The sequence below is a fragment of the Setaria italica genome, chromosome IX, assembly GCF_000263155.2.
Source record: "Setaria italica strain Yugu1 chromosome IX, Setaria_italica_v2.0, whole genome shotgun sequence".
In the NCBI taxonomy this organism is placed as follows: domain Eukaryota; kingdom Viridiplantae; phylum Streptophyta; class Magnoliopsida; order Poales; family Poaceae; genus Setaria; species Setaria italica.
The window spans coordinates 7822339-7839479 of NC_028458.1; the positions used below are offsets into that span (position 1 = coordinate 7822339).

The following is a 17141-nucleotide window of genomic DNA, read 5'->3' on the forward strand; positions in this document are numbered from 1 at the left end:
CACCACACCAGGTACGGCTGGCGGGTGCCACTCTTCACTCGATGCAGCTGGAAAGCTACGTTTACGTACTGGGAGTGCAGGAAACCACTCGCTTCTTCGGTTCTTCTGTTCCAGTCTGCAAAGCGGACGACGCTCACACAAATGGTTCATTTAATTTACAGTTTCTCCGGCAACAACAACTTGAATTCTGGAGCAAAATCCCACCATCCTTGTGCATCACATGCGTCATATACCAGGCCATGTTGCTTTCAGTTCTGCTGCACATTTGTGTTAAAATAAAAGAGAGTAGATTATGTGTACTGAAACGGAGTACAGAGTACAGACCAGACAAAAAGTATGCGTCCAAACCTAACTCGAAAGCTACGTGAGGGCAACAGGCCGTGCAGCTGTACGTTGCTGTAGCCTTTAGCTGGAATGTGCATCCCTATACCTGCGCGTGCCTTCTTTTTATTTCCTTTTTGCAAATTGTATATCAGTGCAAATATGCCTGCGAATCGCGATTCAGTCTGTCCAGTTGACATGCACGCAACAGTCCAGAGACATGCAGATGGAGGCATGAATAGAGATACCTGCTGGTAAACTTTAGCAAATGTCACATCAGATATTTGATACTAATTAGGAGTATTAAATATAGTCTAATTACAAAACTAATTGCACAGATGGAGTTTAATTCACGAGATGAATCTATTAAACTTAATTAGTCCATGATTTGATAATGTGGTGCTACAGTAACCATCTGCTAATGATGGATTAATTAGCCCTAATAGATTCGTCTCGCGAATTAGACTCCACATGTGCAATTAGTTTTATAATTAGCTTATATGTAGTTCTCCTAATTAGCATCCAAATATCTAATGTGATCTTGCTAAAGTTTAGCACCTCGTATCAAACACCCACTAAAACCACGTAGGAGAAGGCAGTGGCACAAGAATCAGATGCGGGGAACAGTGCATCAGGGCATTTGGCCGGAGGAGCGAAAGGATGGTGCCAGGCGAGCACACTCACCAAAAAGAAAAGGACCAGACGAGCATCTTCCGTTGGTTTAAAGCTGGGAAAGTTCCTGATCTTTTTCCCTCAAAAATGATTTACGGCACAAAGCCAGTGGACTTTCCGGCCTTGGTATTTAACTCGCGAACCGTACTTGGAGATAACCTGTTCGAGCTGTGCTCGGACGCGCCGCCGCGGCAGACGTGGGAGACGGCCCGTTCGCGTGTCCTCGGTCCTCCGTTCCAACTGGACAAACAATCATGGGTCGGTCGGCCACCATTACTTGTACCAGTACCACCCACCGTGTTGCTGTACCTGAACCGCTCTGTTTATTCACCAATCTCACCTTGGAAAACCTGTCGGGTGGACCGTCATTCAGCCCAAGCCGAAATCCATCGAGCTGGGTGCACGCTTCCAACAACGTTCACAGACCAATTTGCTAAAAAAAAAAACCGTTCATACAGCAAGCAAAGGGTCCAACATGATGAGCCGGTTACCAGGGGCCCCACCGGACAGCATAAAACAGGGCACAGACCAGACACAAAAGTATGCGCCCAACCGGGCCAACCCAACTCGAAAGCGACGTCCAGACAACAGGCCGTGCGCCCGTGCGTGCAGCGACCACCGACCAGCCAGCGAATCCGCGGGAGCCGGACAGGCGCCGAGAGCCCGCCCGTCCAATTACGGGCGAAAGAAAACACCCAAGCGATCACAGCAGGCTGCATGAGCATCCGCCAAAGTCCAATTCCACCTTATCCGAAGGGGAGGCGAGAAAAGGGAGGTTCGAAAGATCCACCCACCCACCAGGCCACCAGTTTACCGGACAGTGGGAGGGAGGAAACCTGCTGGAGAGTGCTAGCAGTAGGCCAGTAGCCGAGGCGCCCGCGCCCGCGCCCCGCCCGCCAGAAAAGCGATGGGCTCCCGTCTCGGGACAGCCGCAGCGGTCAATTCCGGCGCCTCGAGTCAACCTGCCGGGTCGTCCACCTACGCCTTCACACGCGCGGCTGCGGCGGCGGCGGAGGAGGAGGAGAAGAGGGCGATGGGGGCGCGGGAGGCGGTGTGAACCTGCGAATCTCGGGGCGCGCGGCGGCGAGCGGGTCACGCAGGTCAGTGCGCTCTCTCTCTCTCTCTCTCTCTCTCTCTCTCTCTCTCTCTCTCTCTCTCTCTCTCTCTGCGTCTGAGTGTCGACGTCTGTGTGTGTTCGCGTTCGTTCGTTCTCGAAGCTTTGCAAGAAGCCAACAAACCACTAAACCGGACCTCTTCCTCGATTTTAAGTCACTTCCCTTGCTTGCTTTGGCTGGGATTCAGTTATGCACTAGTCTCTGGAAACGTTCAGTTCGTTTCTGATTAACCCCGTAGTTAATTTTATGAAATTAACTTCTCGAATATTATCTCGACATCTTGCTATGCCCGTGATTCGTAGACATCAAAATTCGGATTCTAATGTGTTGGAGATTGGGAATTCAGGGGTTATGTGCCACAGAGATTTTGGGACCATCTCAGGTTAGCTAGCTGGATGGTTGGGTAGAATGGGGGGGAAATCAGTCAGGGGGGTGGGCTGCTCTTGTCCAACACACCTAAAATCGATGCATGCGTTTGTCTCATGTACTATTTCGGGGAATAATACTCTGCTTGTTTCACTGCGTTACTCCACTAAAGGGCTCGCAAAATCAGCATTTCAGCACAACTTTGTCACGAGCCTGGGTAGCAAGGAGGGGTTGCCGGCGTCACGCACGGCGATGAGGTCGGCGGCGCCGCCTCGAGAAGCGACGAAAGGGAGAAGAAGGAGAGGGATTGGTTTAGGTTTCTGTTCTTCGATGTCTCTCCCCTTCAGAGTTCACGGTCTTAAGCAACAGCCCGTGGGCCGTCGACTAATTACAGGACCGGAGGCCCAAAACGGCACGCAGGCCTGCTATCACTATTACACGGCCTTGGGCCCATAAGTAGTAGTAATCTGTGGCATTCCCCCCTTGTTAAGAAGCAACTTGTCCTCAAGTTGGAATTGAGTAATGCATTTCACCCCACAATATTGTCATCAAAGGAAGGAAAGCTTAACTTCAAGGCTTGCAGATTCTCCCAGGTAGCCCAGGCTTGAGGTAACTCTTGCCATTGCACTAGTCCGAAAGGAGTCATCTTGTTGCCCACCTTCTGGAGTCGACGCTGAAGAACCTGCACAAGATTGCATACAGTTGTTTGGAAGACACAATTGAGATTATCATCATTGCTTACCACGGTATCAGGAGGTAGAGCTTTCTTCAGTTGTGACACATGTATGACTGGGTGAATATGGCTTGTCTCAGGTAGTTGTAGTTTGTATGCTACAGGCCCCACTTTCTGTGTTATCAGATAGGATCCAAAGAACTTGTAACTCAGTTTTTGGTTTGATCTCTTGGCGACTGACATCTGGACATAAGGTTGTAATTTGACATACACCCGGTCACCCACTTCAAATTGTCGTTCCTGCCTTTTCTTGTCAGCCTGGTGTTTCATACGTTGCTGAGCTCGCAACAAATTATGTTTGATGACAGCAGACATGTCATTCCTATCCTTCAACCATTGGTCCAGATCAGGCACTGTGCATTGATGGTTCACCGTGATACCAAAATGTCGAGGTTGATGCCCATAAAGAACTTCAAATGGAGTCTTCCCATGAGATGAATGAGTGGTTGTGTTGTACCAAAATTTTGCTAATGCAAACCATTGTGACCATTTGGTAGGGTAGGTCTGTACCATACATCTCAGGTATGTTTCCAAGCATTGGTTGAGTCTTTCTGTTTGCTCATCAGTTTGTGGATGGTAAGAGGAACTCATATTCAAGGTGGTCTCTGATAGCTTAAACAGTTCTTGCCACAGATTGCTGTGAACACCCAATCTCACTTGTGGTATCTGATATTATCACTTGTGGTAACCCATGCAACTTGTATACATTGTTATGAAACAACTGAGCTACTGACATTGTTGTGTATGGGTGAGATAATGGAACGAAATGACCATACTTTGTGAACTTATCCACAATTACCAATATAGTGTCAAACTGTTTTGATTTGGGTAGCCCTTCTATAAAGTCCATGCTTATAATTTGCCAAGCTTGTTGAGGGACAAGTAATGGCTGAAGTAGTCCAGGAATCTTGGAATGCTCAGGTTTAGCTTGTTGACATACCTGACACTTGGAGACATACTCTTTGATATCTTGCTTCGTATTAGGCCAAGCAAAGAGAGATTTGATCTTGTTATATGTTGGTAATATACCACTGTGTCCTCCCAGACCACTGTCATGCAAAGCGGAGAATACTACTTGATGTGCTTCTTTATGAGCTCCTAACCACAATCTGCCTTTGTATCTGATCAACCCATCAACTAATGTAAACCCTTTCTCATTGGCAGTTGTAAGAGACAATTCTGTCAGCGGTTGCTTTGTGTGCTCATCTTTGTGAGAGTCTTCAACAATGATCTCCAGCCATCTTGGCTTGCTCATTGAAATGGCATGCACTTCATCATGTATTGGTTTTCTAGACAAGGCATCATCTGCTTTGTTGTCCTCTCCTTTCTTGTATGCTATTTTGTATTGTAATCCCATTAGCTTCACAAATGCCTTATGCTGCATCCCATCTACCAGTTTCTGTTCATTGAGATGAATGAGGCTTTTCTGATCTGTTGAGATGGTGAAAACTTCTTGTTGTAAATAGAGCTTCCATTTATCTACTGATAGGGCTTGAGACTTTTTGTTGAGTGCTTTGCTCAAATATGCAATTGGGTGCCCTTGCTGCATGAGTACTGCTCCTATGCCTTTATCACTGGCGTCAGTTTCTGTCGTTGTCAAGATTAGCGGATCAAGACTAAGACTAGTAAATTTCTTTTATGCGCGTAAGGCTTCGGATGGTGGCGTGGGAGACACGGGGTTTAGACTGGTTCGGGGAAGGGAATGCCCTACGTCCAGTATCGGGAGCTGCTCGTGTTGCCCACGCGGGGTTCTGTAGTAGGGGTTACAGGAGTGCGAGAGAGGGAGCTGATCCCAGGTCTCTTGGGTGTGCACTGATGCTCTAGGTGGGTATGATTGTGTTCTGTTAGCTTGGAAGCCTCCCTTGTCTCAGGCCCCCGGTTCTCCTTTTATAGCACAAGGAAGCCACCGGGGTTACAGGTGAGACCGGGTGCGTGGAGAAGTAAAAGAGATAAACAGAACTAAGTAAAATACAACATAAGGAGAGGGATCAAGTTCCAGGGCCGCCACCCCTCGCTCCGGCCTCCGGCTCCTGTCAGCGCGTCTGTCGGGAGAGGGCGGCTGCCTCCAGATCCTGTTGATGATCTCTCCGGTGACCGTTGCTGCCAGGCATGATGATGATGTTCAGTCGTGGCGTCTGTGCCCGTCGGGGAGGATGGCCGATTCTGTTATCTTGCTGATGACCCGTGGGACGCGGATGTCGCGTCCCTGTCGCCGGAAGCGCGGGGCGCGAGGACGTGCGGAACGCCTTCCTGTGCCGGGCGACGCGGGCCATGAGTACCCTATGGCGAATCAGGGGGATCTGCGGCCACTGTAGCCTGTGCGGTCGTGGCTACAGTGTTCCGCTCGGGTACTTATGGCGGGTCACGTCGAGGAGCGCGGGCGCCTTTCTGCATGCCAGAGCCGCGGTGCATTTATGGCGAGACCGCTGGGGGGCCCACAAGATCCGCGCCCTCGTCCGTCGATCTGCGCCCAAGGTGGACACTTGTCTCGTGGGCCCGGATGAGTCCGACCCCCTACGCCCGGGGTCGGGCGAGGCGGAGCCTTGCGGCGAGGGGTCGGGCGCTCCTGACCCTGGGACCGCGGGTCGGGCGAGGCGGAGTCCCGCCATCGAGGGGTCGGGATTGTCCGACCCCGGGGCCCTGGGTCGGGCGAGATGGAGTGGGATGTTCTCTGCCTCTACTGGGTCGGCGGTAATCGTAATTACCGCAGGTGGGCTTGGGCCTTCATGACTGTTGCTTTAAGGGGCATTAGGAGATCGTTAATATTTCCCCCAACAGTTTCAATTGTGAATTCCTGTTTGGAATCAGGAAGGGCTAGTACAGCTGCTGAAATGAGTGCTTGTTTGAGACTGTCAAAGCATTGTTGGTGTTGTGTTTTTCTTGAGGAGGTCAGTGGGGGGCCTACTGATGAGACCATAATGCTTGATGAATTTTCTGTAATATCCTGCCAGTCTCAGAAAGGCTCTCACTTGCTTGATATCTGTTGGAGTTGACCAATTTTGTACTGCTTGGATTTTTAGAGGATCAGTGGCCACTCCTTGACCATTAATTATGTGTCCTAGGTATTCTAGCTGTTTCTGAGCAAATGAACATTTAGAGATTTTAAGAAATAGTTTGTTAGCCTGCAGGATGTCAAATACACCTTGGAGATGTTGCTTGCGCTCCTTCAAGGTCTTGCCGTATACCAAGATGTCATCCATAAATATCAGCACACATTTTCTTAAAAGAGGCTCAAATATGGTATTCATTGCTACTTGAAATGTTGCAGGTGCATTTGTTAGACCAAATGACATCACTTTGAACTCCCAATGGCCATGGTGGGTCTTGAAGGTTGTTTTGTGTTCATCTTCTGGTTTAAGTCTGACTTGGTGATAACCAGATCTCATATCCAACTTGGTGAACCATTGGGCTCCATGAAGTTCATCTAACAATTCATCCACCACTAGAAGTGGGTATTTGTTCTTTGTTGTGATGGCATTGAGGTGCCTATAATCCACACAGAATCTCCAATTCCCATCCTTCTTAACTAGTAGGGCTGGTGATGCAAAGGGGCTACTGCTTGGCTGAATGACTCCATGCATCAACATTTCCTAGACTTGTGTCTCTATCTCATCCTTCTGTGTAGGACTGTATCTGTATGGTTTGATATTCACTGGTTTGACACCTTGTATAAGTGGAATGGAGTGGTCAAAATCTCGCTGAGGAGGTAATGACTGAGGCTCCTGAAACAACTCCTTGTTACAATGCACCAGATGTTCAATAGTTGTAGGCATCGGAGAAGTGCTTGAGCTTTGTGTTATTGCTGACATTTGAACTATTTGAGCTACTCCGCCTTTTCTCATGAGTCCCTTTAGTTTCTTCAATTTGAGAGGAGGACATGTAGATGTACAGTCCTTAACACCCTTCAGTGTGATTCTAGCCCCTTTGTGTGAAAATCTCATTTTCTTTCGCTTCCAGTGGACCCACATCGGACTGTGCTGTTCCAGCCAGTCCATCCCCAAGATAAGATCATAGCAAGGTAATGGTAAAACTCTTGCATCTGAAGAAAAAGTGTAGCCTTGCGTCCACCAAGATAGGTTATTAACTGCTGAAGTACAGGACAGCTTGCTACCATCCGCAACTGTCACCTGCGTTGCTTCGCATTGCACAGTTGTAAGCCTTGCCTGTTGCACGAACCTTTCACTTATGGTCTTTGTTTTGGATGAGGCCTTGCATCCTGATGGTCTTTTTCCCTTGTATACCTTCAGCAGCACAAATAGACAGAGTGAGCAGCTCCTTATCACTGCTTTGGCTCCCATCTTCACTCATCGTTTCTGCCGGTTGTTCTACTTGAATTGTTTCCAGCACCTCCTCTAATACATGCAAGGGTATCTGCCTTAGACATCTGTGCTGGGGGCTGTACTGCTCACCACACTTCATACACAACCCTTTCGCTCTTCTAGCTGCTCGCAGTACTGATAGTTTGTCATCCCACTTTGGCTTGGCTGATGCTTTCTCCACGCTAGGTGTTGTTCCTAGTATGCCAGAACCAACTGCAGTACTCTGAGGTGATGTCGAGTTTGTTCTGTTCTGAAACTTTGTTTGATCCCTTGATCTGGATGAATACCTCTTGCTTGCTGCCTCCAATATTTCTTCCTACATGAGAGCCAAGGATAACGCAACATCAACCGTCTTGGTTTATGCAGTGTTATAACATTGCTAATATTGTATTTCAAGCCATCAAGAAATTTTTGCACAAAGAACACCTCTCCCATGTCTTTGTTATGCACCAAGACTCTATGTTTGGCTTGCTCAAATCTACTAGCATTCTCTAACACATCACCTGTCTGCCTAATGGTTAAAAGGTCTCTCATATAATTGTGATACAAATCTTTGCCAAATTTTTGTTCTACAGCCACACATAGTTCAAGCCAACTATCAATAGAATGTTGTGCTTCATAAGTTTGTAACCACATCTCACCATTGCCTTTGAATTTATGGTAATAAAAGGAACCCAAACATGAATTGGAACATTGAACATACTGAAATACTTACATTTTTCTCTCCATAAAGTATGCTCTCCCTCAAATGTAGGAAAATCAATTCTAGGCAGTTTGTAATCTCCGAGTGAGGTTTGACTAGCATGAAAGCCATACTTTCTATCACTATGCTTAGGGAACTCAACATCAAATTGTATGGGCTTGGGTTTTTGATTCTCACCCTTGACTAGGGTGTGATCAGGTGTTGAGGGACCTGGATCTGCACCCCAGTGAATCTTTTCGAAGCGGTGGCCGATGGCCCGCCCCCCTTCCTCGCGTGTCGGGGCCAATGACGGAGCAGTAGATGTGGCTGCCTCTAACGCCGCGATGCGCGATGTGAGACTCTTCATTGTGTTGCTAAGCTCGCCTGCGGTCTTCTCCGCGGTGATGCTCCAGGTGTTGATGGCGTCTACCTTGGTGATGAGCTTCACTTGGTTGAGCTGGAGATTCTTCACCTTCGTGACCAACAGATCAAGCTTCTCTTCAGCGGTCGTCATCCGGTAGGTGAGCGTAGGTGCTCTGGTCTTCTTCCCGCGTTGTTTGGGTGGAGGCGGGGGTGGTGGTGGTGGTGGTGGCAACGGTGATGTGCTGGATTGTGAAGAATTTGGTGATACGGTGGTGGTGGTGGCTTGGGGCGGTTGGTGAGGCTTGATTTGTGGTGGCGCTAGATTGATTTCCAATAGGAGCTGCGCGGAGAATGGCTCTGATACCAGATGTCACGAGCTTGGGTAGCGAGGAGGGGTTGCCGGCGTCACGCATGGCGATGAGGTCGGCGGTGCCGCCTCGAGCAGGGACGAAAGGGAGAAGAAGGGAGGGATTGGTTTAGGTTTCTGTTCTTTGATGTCTCCCCTTCGGAGTTCAGGTTCTTAAGCAGCAACCCGTGGGCCGTCAACTGATTACAGGACTGGAGGCCCAAAACGGCACGCAGGCCTGCTATTGCTATTACACGGCCTTGGGCTCATAAGTAGTAGTAGTCTGACAAACTTGCTACTGTTGAGCCTTGATATGCTGCTCAGATGTGTGTACACTAATTTTAATATCATTCAGTTTAAACAAGTGCTCAGTCATTTGTATTTTTTTTAAAACGAAGACGAAAATTTGCATTTGAGAACTTGACATATCTGTGTCTTGTTCGCTTATTATGTGCTCCGAACTGATTTGTTTGCTAATCAGGTCAGCCTTGGACCACTGGGGTTGGTACTAACATGATCAGTTTGTGTATGTTTTCTCATCAGGCAAGTTTTCCAAGGAACTCCTCTGATGCTACAGTAATAAGAGAAGAAAAAGATGGAGCTGCTCAGCCTCATTCTAATTGTAGCATCTCTCCTCCCATTCTCAGCATCAGATCGTCAAGGTTTCTTACATGCCCATTATATGTGTATTTCATTTTTTTTAACTCACTCCCACTATCACCACATAATTTTCAAGCTCTGACAAGTAACAAAGAAGTATCTTTTGTTTAATTAGGTGATGCCTTGTACGATATGAAGCTGAAACTAAATGCTTCTGGCAGTCAGCTTTCCGACTGGAACCAAAATCAAGTTAACCCATGCACTTGGAATTCTGTTATTTGTGACAATAATAACAATGTTGTGCAAGTGTAAGTTGCAGAGTTTGTTGTTTTTCTTCACTCTTATTTTATTTTTGTACTGCTAATTGGTTACCATATAGATCACTTGGCTAGTGATTCATTTGGTTTTACATTTTCTACATTCATTACAACTCCAAGTATCAGTTGAAAGGCGTTTGCTTTAGCATGTAATTATCAGCTTTCATGCATTTGCACGTTCAATCTGGAATATTTTGGCTGCAAAAGTCATCATCGAGCCATATGATAGGACCTCTAGTTTATTCTGAGTTTACCTTCCTGATGCCCTCCTGCAGAACATTGGCTTCTATGGGATTTACTGGAGTTCTGTCACCAAGAATAGGAGAGCTGGAGTATTTGAATGTTCTGTAAGTGCAGTCTTTTAGATTAATGATGCTCCTAAAGATTTTAGGTGGTTGCTGTGATGTAATAGCTACTATGCGAACTAATTAGCATGTAGGAATAACTGACTATTAGCTATTCTGTTTCCTTGCTAGATGACGTAATGGTTGTATTGTTATGTCATGCCACCATGAACAACAGGTTTGTTAAAAGCTGCCATGTATGATATTACAGGTCCTTGCCTGGTAACAACATCACTGGTGGCATACCAGAGCAGTTTGGCAACCTCTCTCGTTTGACGAGCTTAGATTTGGAAGACAACCTGTTGGTTGGGCCAATACCAGCTTCTCTTGGCCAGCTTTCAAAGCTTCAGCTTCTGTATGTACTAGAATCATTCCTTTGTTTTATGAATATTCTATGACTTGACGTTCCCATTTTTCGTTTCTGTTTCTTATCAAGGATACTGAGTCAAAACAATCTCAATGGATCTATTCCTGAAACGCTAGCAAGCATCTCAAGCTTGACAGACATGTAAGGTTTAACACTGTTAGTGACTATTGCTGAAGAGCGCCACATAGATGTATCATTGCAATATATTTACTTTTTTTCTACATGATGGCAGTCGGCTGGCTTACAATAAACTCACTGGTCAAATACCTCCTCAACTCTTTCAAGTTGCACGTTACAAGTACTGTGGAATAAGTGATCACTGTAAGATTTATGTGCCATCCATGTTTGTTAACTTTGAGAGCTAACAAAGGTTTATTTCCTTCACAGTTTTTCAGGTAATAACTTGACCTGTGGAGCAAACTTCCCCCATACATGCGCCTCAAATGTGTCTTACCAAGGTAACGAGCCATGCATTTTTTTTTTCTGTTCTTTATCATATATATGCCACACAGAGAATAGACTCTCTATTGGATGTCTGTCAAATAATTAGAGACATCTGATAATCTTGTCGCCTTTTGATAGGTTCATCCCGTGGTTCGAAAATAGGCATTGTGATTGGAACAGTTGGAGGTGTGTTGGGGCTTCTCATCCTAGGGACTCTATTTATTATCTGTAATGAAAGGAGGAAAAACCATCTACGTGAAGTATTTGTGGATGTATCAGGTAGTGCATCTGCTGCATTTTTTTCTCATCACCTTGCTGCAGCTAAATCTTGTTCATTAGCCAAAGAAGTACTGCAATGCACATAATTTCATCATGTATTGAGCCAGAAATGAAACCAATAAGTTTAAGTGGACATATGGAGTGCTGAAACTCAGTTCTCTCTTTTTTCAAAAAAAAAAGGTGAAGCTCAAATAGAGTTATATAACAAAGACCATGGTTTCCAGAACTGGTTTATGTATACCAGTGTACTTCTTTTGAGTGGCATATTCTTCTTACCGCACCAGTTTAGTACTGATGAAGTGATGATGGCAATGTCACGGTAGAAACTAGCATATGTAGCCATGTTTCTAAGACGACATGTCAATCTTACAAGTTCCACAGTTGAAAAGACTTGCATTTAACTAACCAAACCAATCATTTATGCTTCCCAGGTGAGGATGATCGTAGAATTGCATTTGGCCAGTTGAAACGATTTGCATGGCGAGAATTGCAACTTGCAACTGATAATTTCAGTGAGAAAAATGTTCTTGGACAAGGGGGTTTTGGGAAGGTGTATAAAGGAGCACTACCTGATGGCACTAAGATTGCTGTCAAACGGTTAACTGATTATGAAAGTCCTGGAGGAGAGGCTGCCTTCTTGCGTGAGGTTGAGCTAATTAGCGTTGCAGTTCACCGGAATCTTTTAAGATTGATTGGTTTCTGTACTACACAAACAGAGCGCCTACTTGTTTATCCTTTCATGCAGAATCTTAGCGTAGCCTACCGCCTACGAGGTACTTTCTTTCTTAAGTCTCAACCAGATATCACTTGTTTTCTTTCTGCACTATTACTGCTACATGAAATTCCTCAGACCACGGGTGCTTATAGATTACGCAATCGATGGATTAAGATGTTAGCTTAGTGACTTCTGTTTGTGCCTTTAGGTAACTTTCTATTGAAATACATATTTCATATGCTCAGTTACCTTGATCTACGTATCATGTAAGATGTAATTCTGCACCACTGGTTTGTAGTAAGTGTTAAAATGATTTAAATTTGCCTGGTAGGTGAGGTAGATCTGTCGTACAGAGTGGGTGCCCCAATTTATGGCACCTAATAATGCTTGAGATTTATCATATAGTTAAACTTGGAAAGGGTCAGGGTTAGCTGAGATTTCCTTCTTTTGTTGAGGATATGTAAACTGTTTTTCAGTAGGAACCTTTTCAGTATCAGAACTGTTTCATTTTTGCTTATTGGACAGGTCATAGTCAGTTTGCTATTTTTTACAGTACATCCTAGCTACATCCTGTTATCATGTATGGAACTATGGATAGCTAATTACATTAATGTATATTGCACTCTATACGTCCATGAGTGGAAAAACTCCGGCATTTTTTTCTTTGGCTTTAGCTAACAAAACGTTAGCCACTTCTGCTTTCCTTCCATAGTGATGTTTTTGCAGTAATATATATTCTCATCTAATACGCGCTCATCATGTCGACGATTCAGAATTTAAACCTGGGGAGCCAATATTAGATTGGTCTGCAAGGAAGCGAGTGGCTATAGGCACAGCTCGTGGGCTGGAGTATCTGCACGAGCACTGCAATCCTAAGATTATACATCGTGACGTGAAGGCTGCCAACGTCTTGCTTGATGAAGGTTTCGAACCGGTCGTTGGTGATTTCGGTCTGGCCAAGCTGGTGGATGTACAGAAGACATCCGTGACTACTCAAGTCCGGGGAACTATGGGCCACATTGCCCCTGAATACCTGTCCACTGGAAAGTCATCCGAGAGAACTGATGTTTTCGGTTATGGCATAATGCTTCTTGAGCTAGTCACAGGGCAGCGTGCCATCGACTTTTCACGCTTGGAGGAGGAAGACGACGTGCTCTTACTTGATCATGTAAGCCCATTCTGTTCTCTTCTATAATTGATCAATTCAAGCTGTTGCCTGAATTTGCTTCTAAGCTTTTTTTTTATGGAATTTCTTCTAAGCTTTCATGTTTGGATATAAAAAGTGCACACACCACATGATTTTTTTTCTTGGCAGTACACTCATGACTTTGCTGCGAATTCGCAGGTCAAGAAGCTGCAAAGGGAAGGGCACCTCGACGCCATCGTGGACCGCAACCTGAACCGCAACTACAACGGGCAGGAGGTGGAGATGATGATCCAGATCGCGCTGCTGTGCACGCAGGCGTCGCCCGAGGACCGCCCGTCCATGTCGGAGGTGGTCCGGATGCTGGAGGGCGAGGGCCTCGCGGAGCGGTGGGAGGAGTGGCAGCAGGTGGAGGTGACGCGGAGGCAGGACTACGAGCGGATGCAGCAGCGGTTCGACTGGGGCGAGGACTCCATCTACAACCAGGACGCCATCGAACTCTCCGCCGGCAGATAACGACGGCGGCGCCGCGTCAGGCAGAGCTCGCCGTCGCAGTGCTGACGTAAATACGAAACCTGTCAGCGAAATGGCTGCTGCTACTTGGTGTTGATAGATAATTACGGTACGTATCATATAGTAAAGTGCTGTGTATACGGATCGTTGCGATGATTCAAACAAACCACGCGCCGCCCGTTCCGTAGAGGGGAAGGCTGGAGACGCATGTGCCGCCCGGTTCAAACCACATGTAAGCACCGGCTGGACGAAGTCGAGTCGGCGTCCATTGGGTTGTGTTCTGCTATCACGCGCTCTGTGTTGACTTTCTATTTCATCTGCTCGACTTTTTCAGAGTCTGGCTAGATCTGCTCTGCCTTATCGCTTCAGATATTCCACCATCGACCACTTGCTTCTCAGTTGCTCCTGTCAAGTGAGCAGCAGAGGAAGCCGTCACGTTGGACCGTTGGTCCATATGCAGCGGTGCAGCACGAATCTACCTGCTGTACTGTAGTGCGTCACAGCTCATGGAGTGTTCGATTCCAATCACTCAGACAGTGATCAGTGATGGCGAGCAAGACCGAGGCTGGCACAGTACGGCGCTGCCATCCGTACACACTGCTCACAAGCCAAGGACACGAACACGAGCCGTGAACCACGGGCCGTCAAGTCTGCAGAGTGCAGCCATGCCTCCACGGACCACCGGTGCCAGATCGCACCCAACCCGGGGCTACCCGACAGACCCGTCGCATCGGATACTAATTAGGAGGACTAAACATAAGCTAATTACAAAATTAATTGCAGAACCTCTAGACTAAATCGCGAGATGAATCTATTAAACCTAATTAATCCATCATTAGTGAATGGTTACTGTAGCACCACATTGTCAAATCATGACCTAATTAGGCTTAATAGATTCGTCTCGCGATTTAGCTTAGGGGTTATGTAATTAGTTTTGTAATTAGTCTAGATTTAATACTCTTAATTAGTGTCCAAATATTTGATGTGACGGGGGTTAAAATTTAGCCCCCTCCTCCCAAACACGCCGTAGCAATTCAGCATTCAGCAGCGTGCAGCGCGCCGTCCCGCCCCCGGAGGCGGATCAGCTTGGAGTGGAGCTCGCCGAGCCCGCAACCCCGAGATGCCGGGGCCCATCACGTGCGCCGGTGCGCGTGGTGGGTGGACTAGACCGGCAGGTATCCTACTCGCACGCTGCCAAAAGGCAGGCATCTATCTCACTCACTCACTCACTTGACTTCCACCGACGAGAGTGACTGCCTGTGAGCGTGAGGGGAAGGAGACGGAGACGGAGGCGAGACGCTTGAGCTGAGCTGCGGCGGCTGCTTGGCGTTGGCGCTCGCTGGGATGGGCGCCGCGGGGTGTGCGGTTCCGCTGGCGGCATCGCATTGCCGCCGGCTGCAGCTGCTGATGCTGGCCCTGGCGCTGGTGCCGCTCGGTGGCCGCGGGTTCCGCGTCCGTGCCGTGGGGGCGGACACCGGCGGGCTGAGCAGAGACGCGTTCCCCAAGGGGTTCGTCTTCGGGACGGCGACGTCGGCGTTCCAGGTCGAGGGCGCGGCGTCCACCAACGGCCGGGGGCCCTCCATCTGGGACCCCTTCGTCCACACCCCCGGTAGGCAGATCCTTCCTTGGCTGCTAATAAGCACACTGATTCCCAAGTAATCAGTTCCTGTTCATATTTCGTACTATTTGCAACGCACGCTAGTCGATGTCTAGTGATGAGGGGCTGCTCAAGCCTCGAGTTGAGGGATAGAAAATGGAATGTTCAGGCTTGTGCTATGAAATTCATGGATGCTGACGCTCTCTTATGTGTGATGAACAGGAAAGATTGCTGGAGACGCGAACGCGGATGTTACAACTGATGAATATCACCGCTACAAGGCACGTCGCAATCATATTTCCCACCTCTGTTTTAAATTTATTGCCTAATCTTTTAGTTGATTGATGGATCAGACCATGATTGTTATTTTACTGGCCATGAGGATGCTTTCATTTATGTAGTTCTATCAAAATTTATTCCTAACATGAAGAAATATGAAAAAAAGGAGTATCCAAGTAAAATCAAATCTTCCTCACAAAAAAAAAGAAGGTAAAATCAAATCTGGGAACAAGCAATCTTAAGGCTTCTTGTGTTTCTCAGTAGTGTTGGGCTCTGAGCAAAGGTCAATGTCATGCCATAAGCTAGGTTTGTTGCATCAAACTGCTTTAGAGCATATGATTTTAGGAAATCTCGAAACAATGCTGGTAAGAATTAAGAAACCTCTTGAACCAGGATTTAGTTCTTCTTTTAGAAAATTATTAGGAACTACTTCTGTCAATCTGATATTTGGTGTCTTTATGCTACTACAGGAAGATGTTGATCTCATGAAAAGCCTGAATTTTGATGCATATCGGTTTTCAATCTCCTGGTCCAGGATCTTCCCAGGTACATAATCTGACTCGAAAAACAGCATGTACTCGAACTGTTTAGTTGTATGAGTATCAGATCCATTGATGTACCTTCGGTTTATCTAGATGGCGAAGGGAAAGTTAATGAAGAAGGTGTACAGTATTACAACAATCTTATAGACCACATGCTTAAGCAAGGTAATGATTCAAACACGAAAATCCGGCCTTCAAAAATTTTGCAGTGACACTATGTCCCTCTCTCTCTCTCTGAATGCTCCCTTCAAAACTGAGCAGGGCTTACTCCTTACGCCAACCTTAACCACTATGATCTTCCACTTGCGCTTCAGAAGAAGTACAAAGGCTGGTTAGGCCCAAAAATTGTGTAAGTGAGAAACAGCTCTCTTATCTTGTTCATGTTAAAATATGTGTAGGGTCTTGTACTATATTTTTTTGCGGGTAGGGTCTTGTACTATATGACCTTGCCTACATTTGATACACATAGTTGAGACTCATGGCTTCATTGTTAAGTAATATATGAATTTGTACTGGAAACATTGCCATTTATCCTGTTGCGATGATTCAAAGATGGGATAGTGGTTTGATTTTAAAATTTTGCATCAACATCTAGGCAAATTTTATGATGGCTTAGTACTTTTACCCTCATGGACAAGCATGAAGTGATATTTGTTCTATCTAGGTATATATTTCATTTGTTCTTACCATAATCTGTAATGGGTTTTTCGATATTATTTTTCTGCAGGGACATATTCGCTGACTATGCCGATTTTTGTTTCAAGACTTTTGGCGATCGGGTCAAGAACTGGTTCACATTAAATGAGCCAAGGATAGTATCATTCCTTGGCTATGATAAGGGGCTTAACCCCCCTAACCGATGCACCCAATGTGCTGCCGGTGGCAACTCAGCAACAGAACCTTACATTGTTGTTCATAACATTCTCTTATCTCATGCTACTGCAGTTGCAAGATACCGCAATAAATACCAGGTATCTTTCTACTGAAAAAGAAGAAACAAATAGAAATTATTGCAGATACGTTTCAGTATTAGTACCAGGATAGCATGCTTGTCTACGACAAAAATAGAATTGATGCACTGAC

The 17141-nt window shown here is 46.4% G+C and overlaps 2 protein-coding genes across 2 annotated transcripts in view; both read left to right on the forward strand.

Annotated features, from left to right (window-relative positions):
* The first annotated feature begins 1800 nt into the window (after positions 1-1800).
* Positions 1801-13978, forward strand: LOC101780260 (LRR receptor kinase SERK2). The gene is made up of 12 exons (XM_004981996.4): positions 1801-2093; positions 9461-9579; positions 9693-9825; positions 10110-10181; positions 10390-10533; positions 10615-10686; positions 10778-10843; positions 10933-11003; positions 11128-11268; positions 11700-12041; positions 12757-13151; positions 13329-13978. Exons 2-12 carry the CDS (start codon positions 9513-9515, stop codon positions 13641-13643), a joined length of 1818 nt encoding a protein of 605 aa, XP_004982053.1. The 5' UTR covers positions 1801-2093; positions 9461-9512; the 3' UTR covers positions 13644-13978.
* An 818-nt stretch (positions 13979-14796) lies between these two features.
* Positions 14797-17141, forward strand: part of LOC101780657 (beta-glucosidase 8) — a 4534-nt gene continuing 2189 nt past the window's right edge. The window contains exons 1-6 of the mRNA XM_004981997.4: positions 14797-15249; positions 15460-15518; positions 15987-16062; positions 16152-16223; positions 16320-16407; positions 16786-17029. Of these exons, the coding sequence (XP_004982054.1) occupies positions 14985-15249; positions 15460-15518; positions 15987-16062; positions 16152-16223; positions 16320-16407; positions 16786-17029 (804 nt within the window). The 5' untranslated portion in view covers positions 14797-14984. The remainder of the gene's footprint in view (positions 15250-15459; positions 15519-15986; positions 16063-16151; positions 16224-16319; positions 16408-16785; positions 17030-17141) is intronic.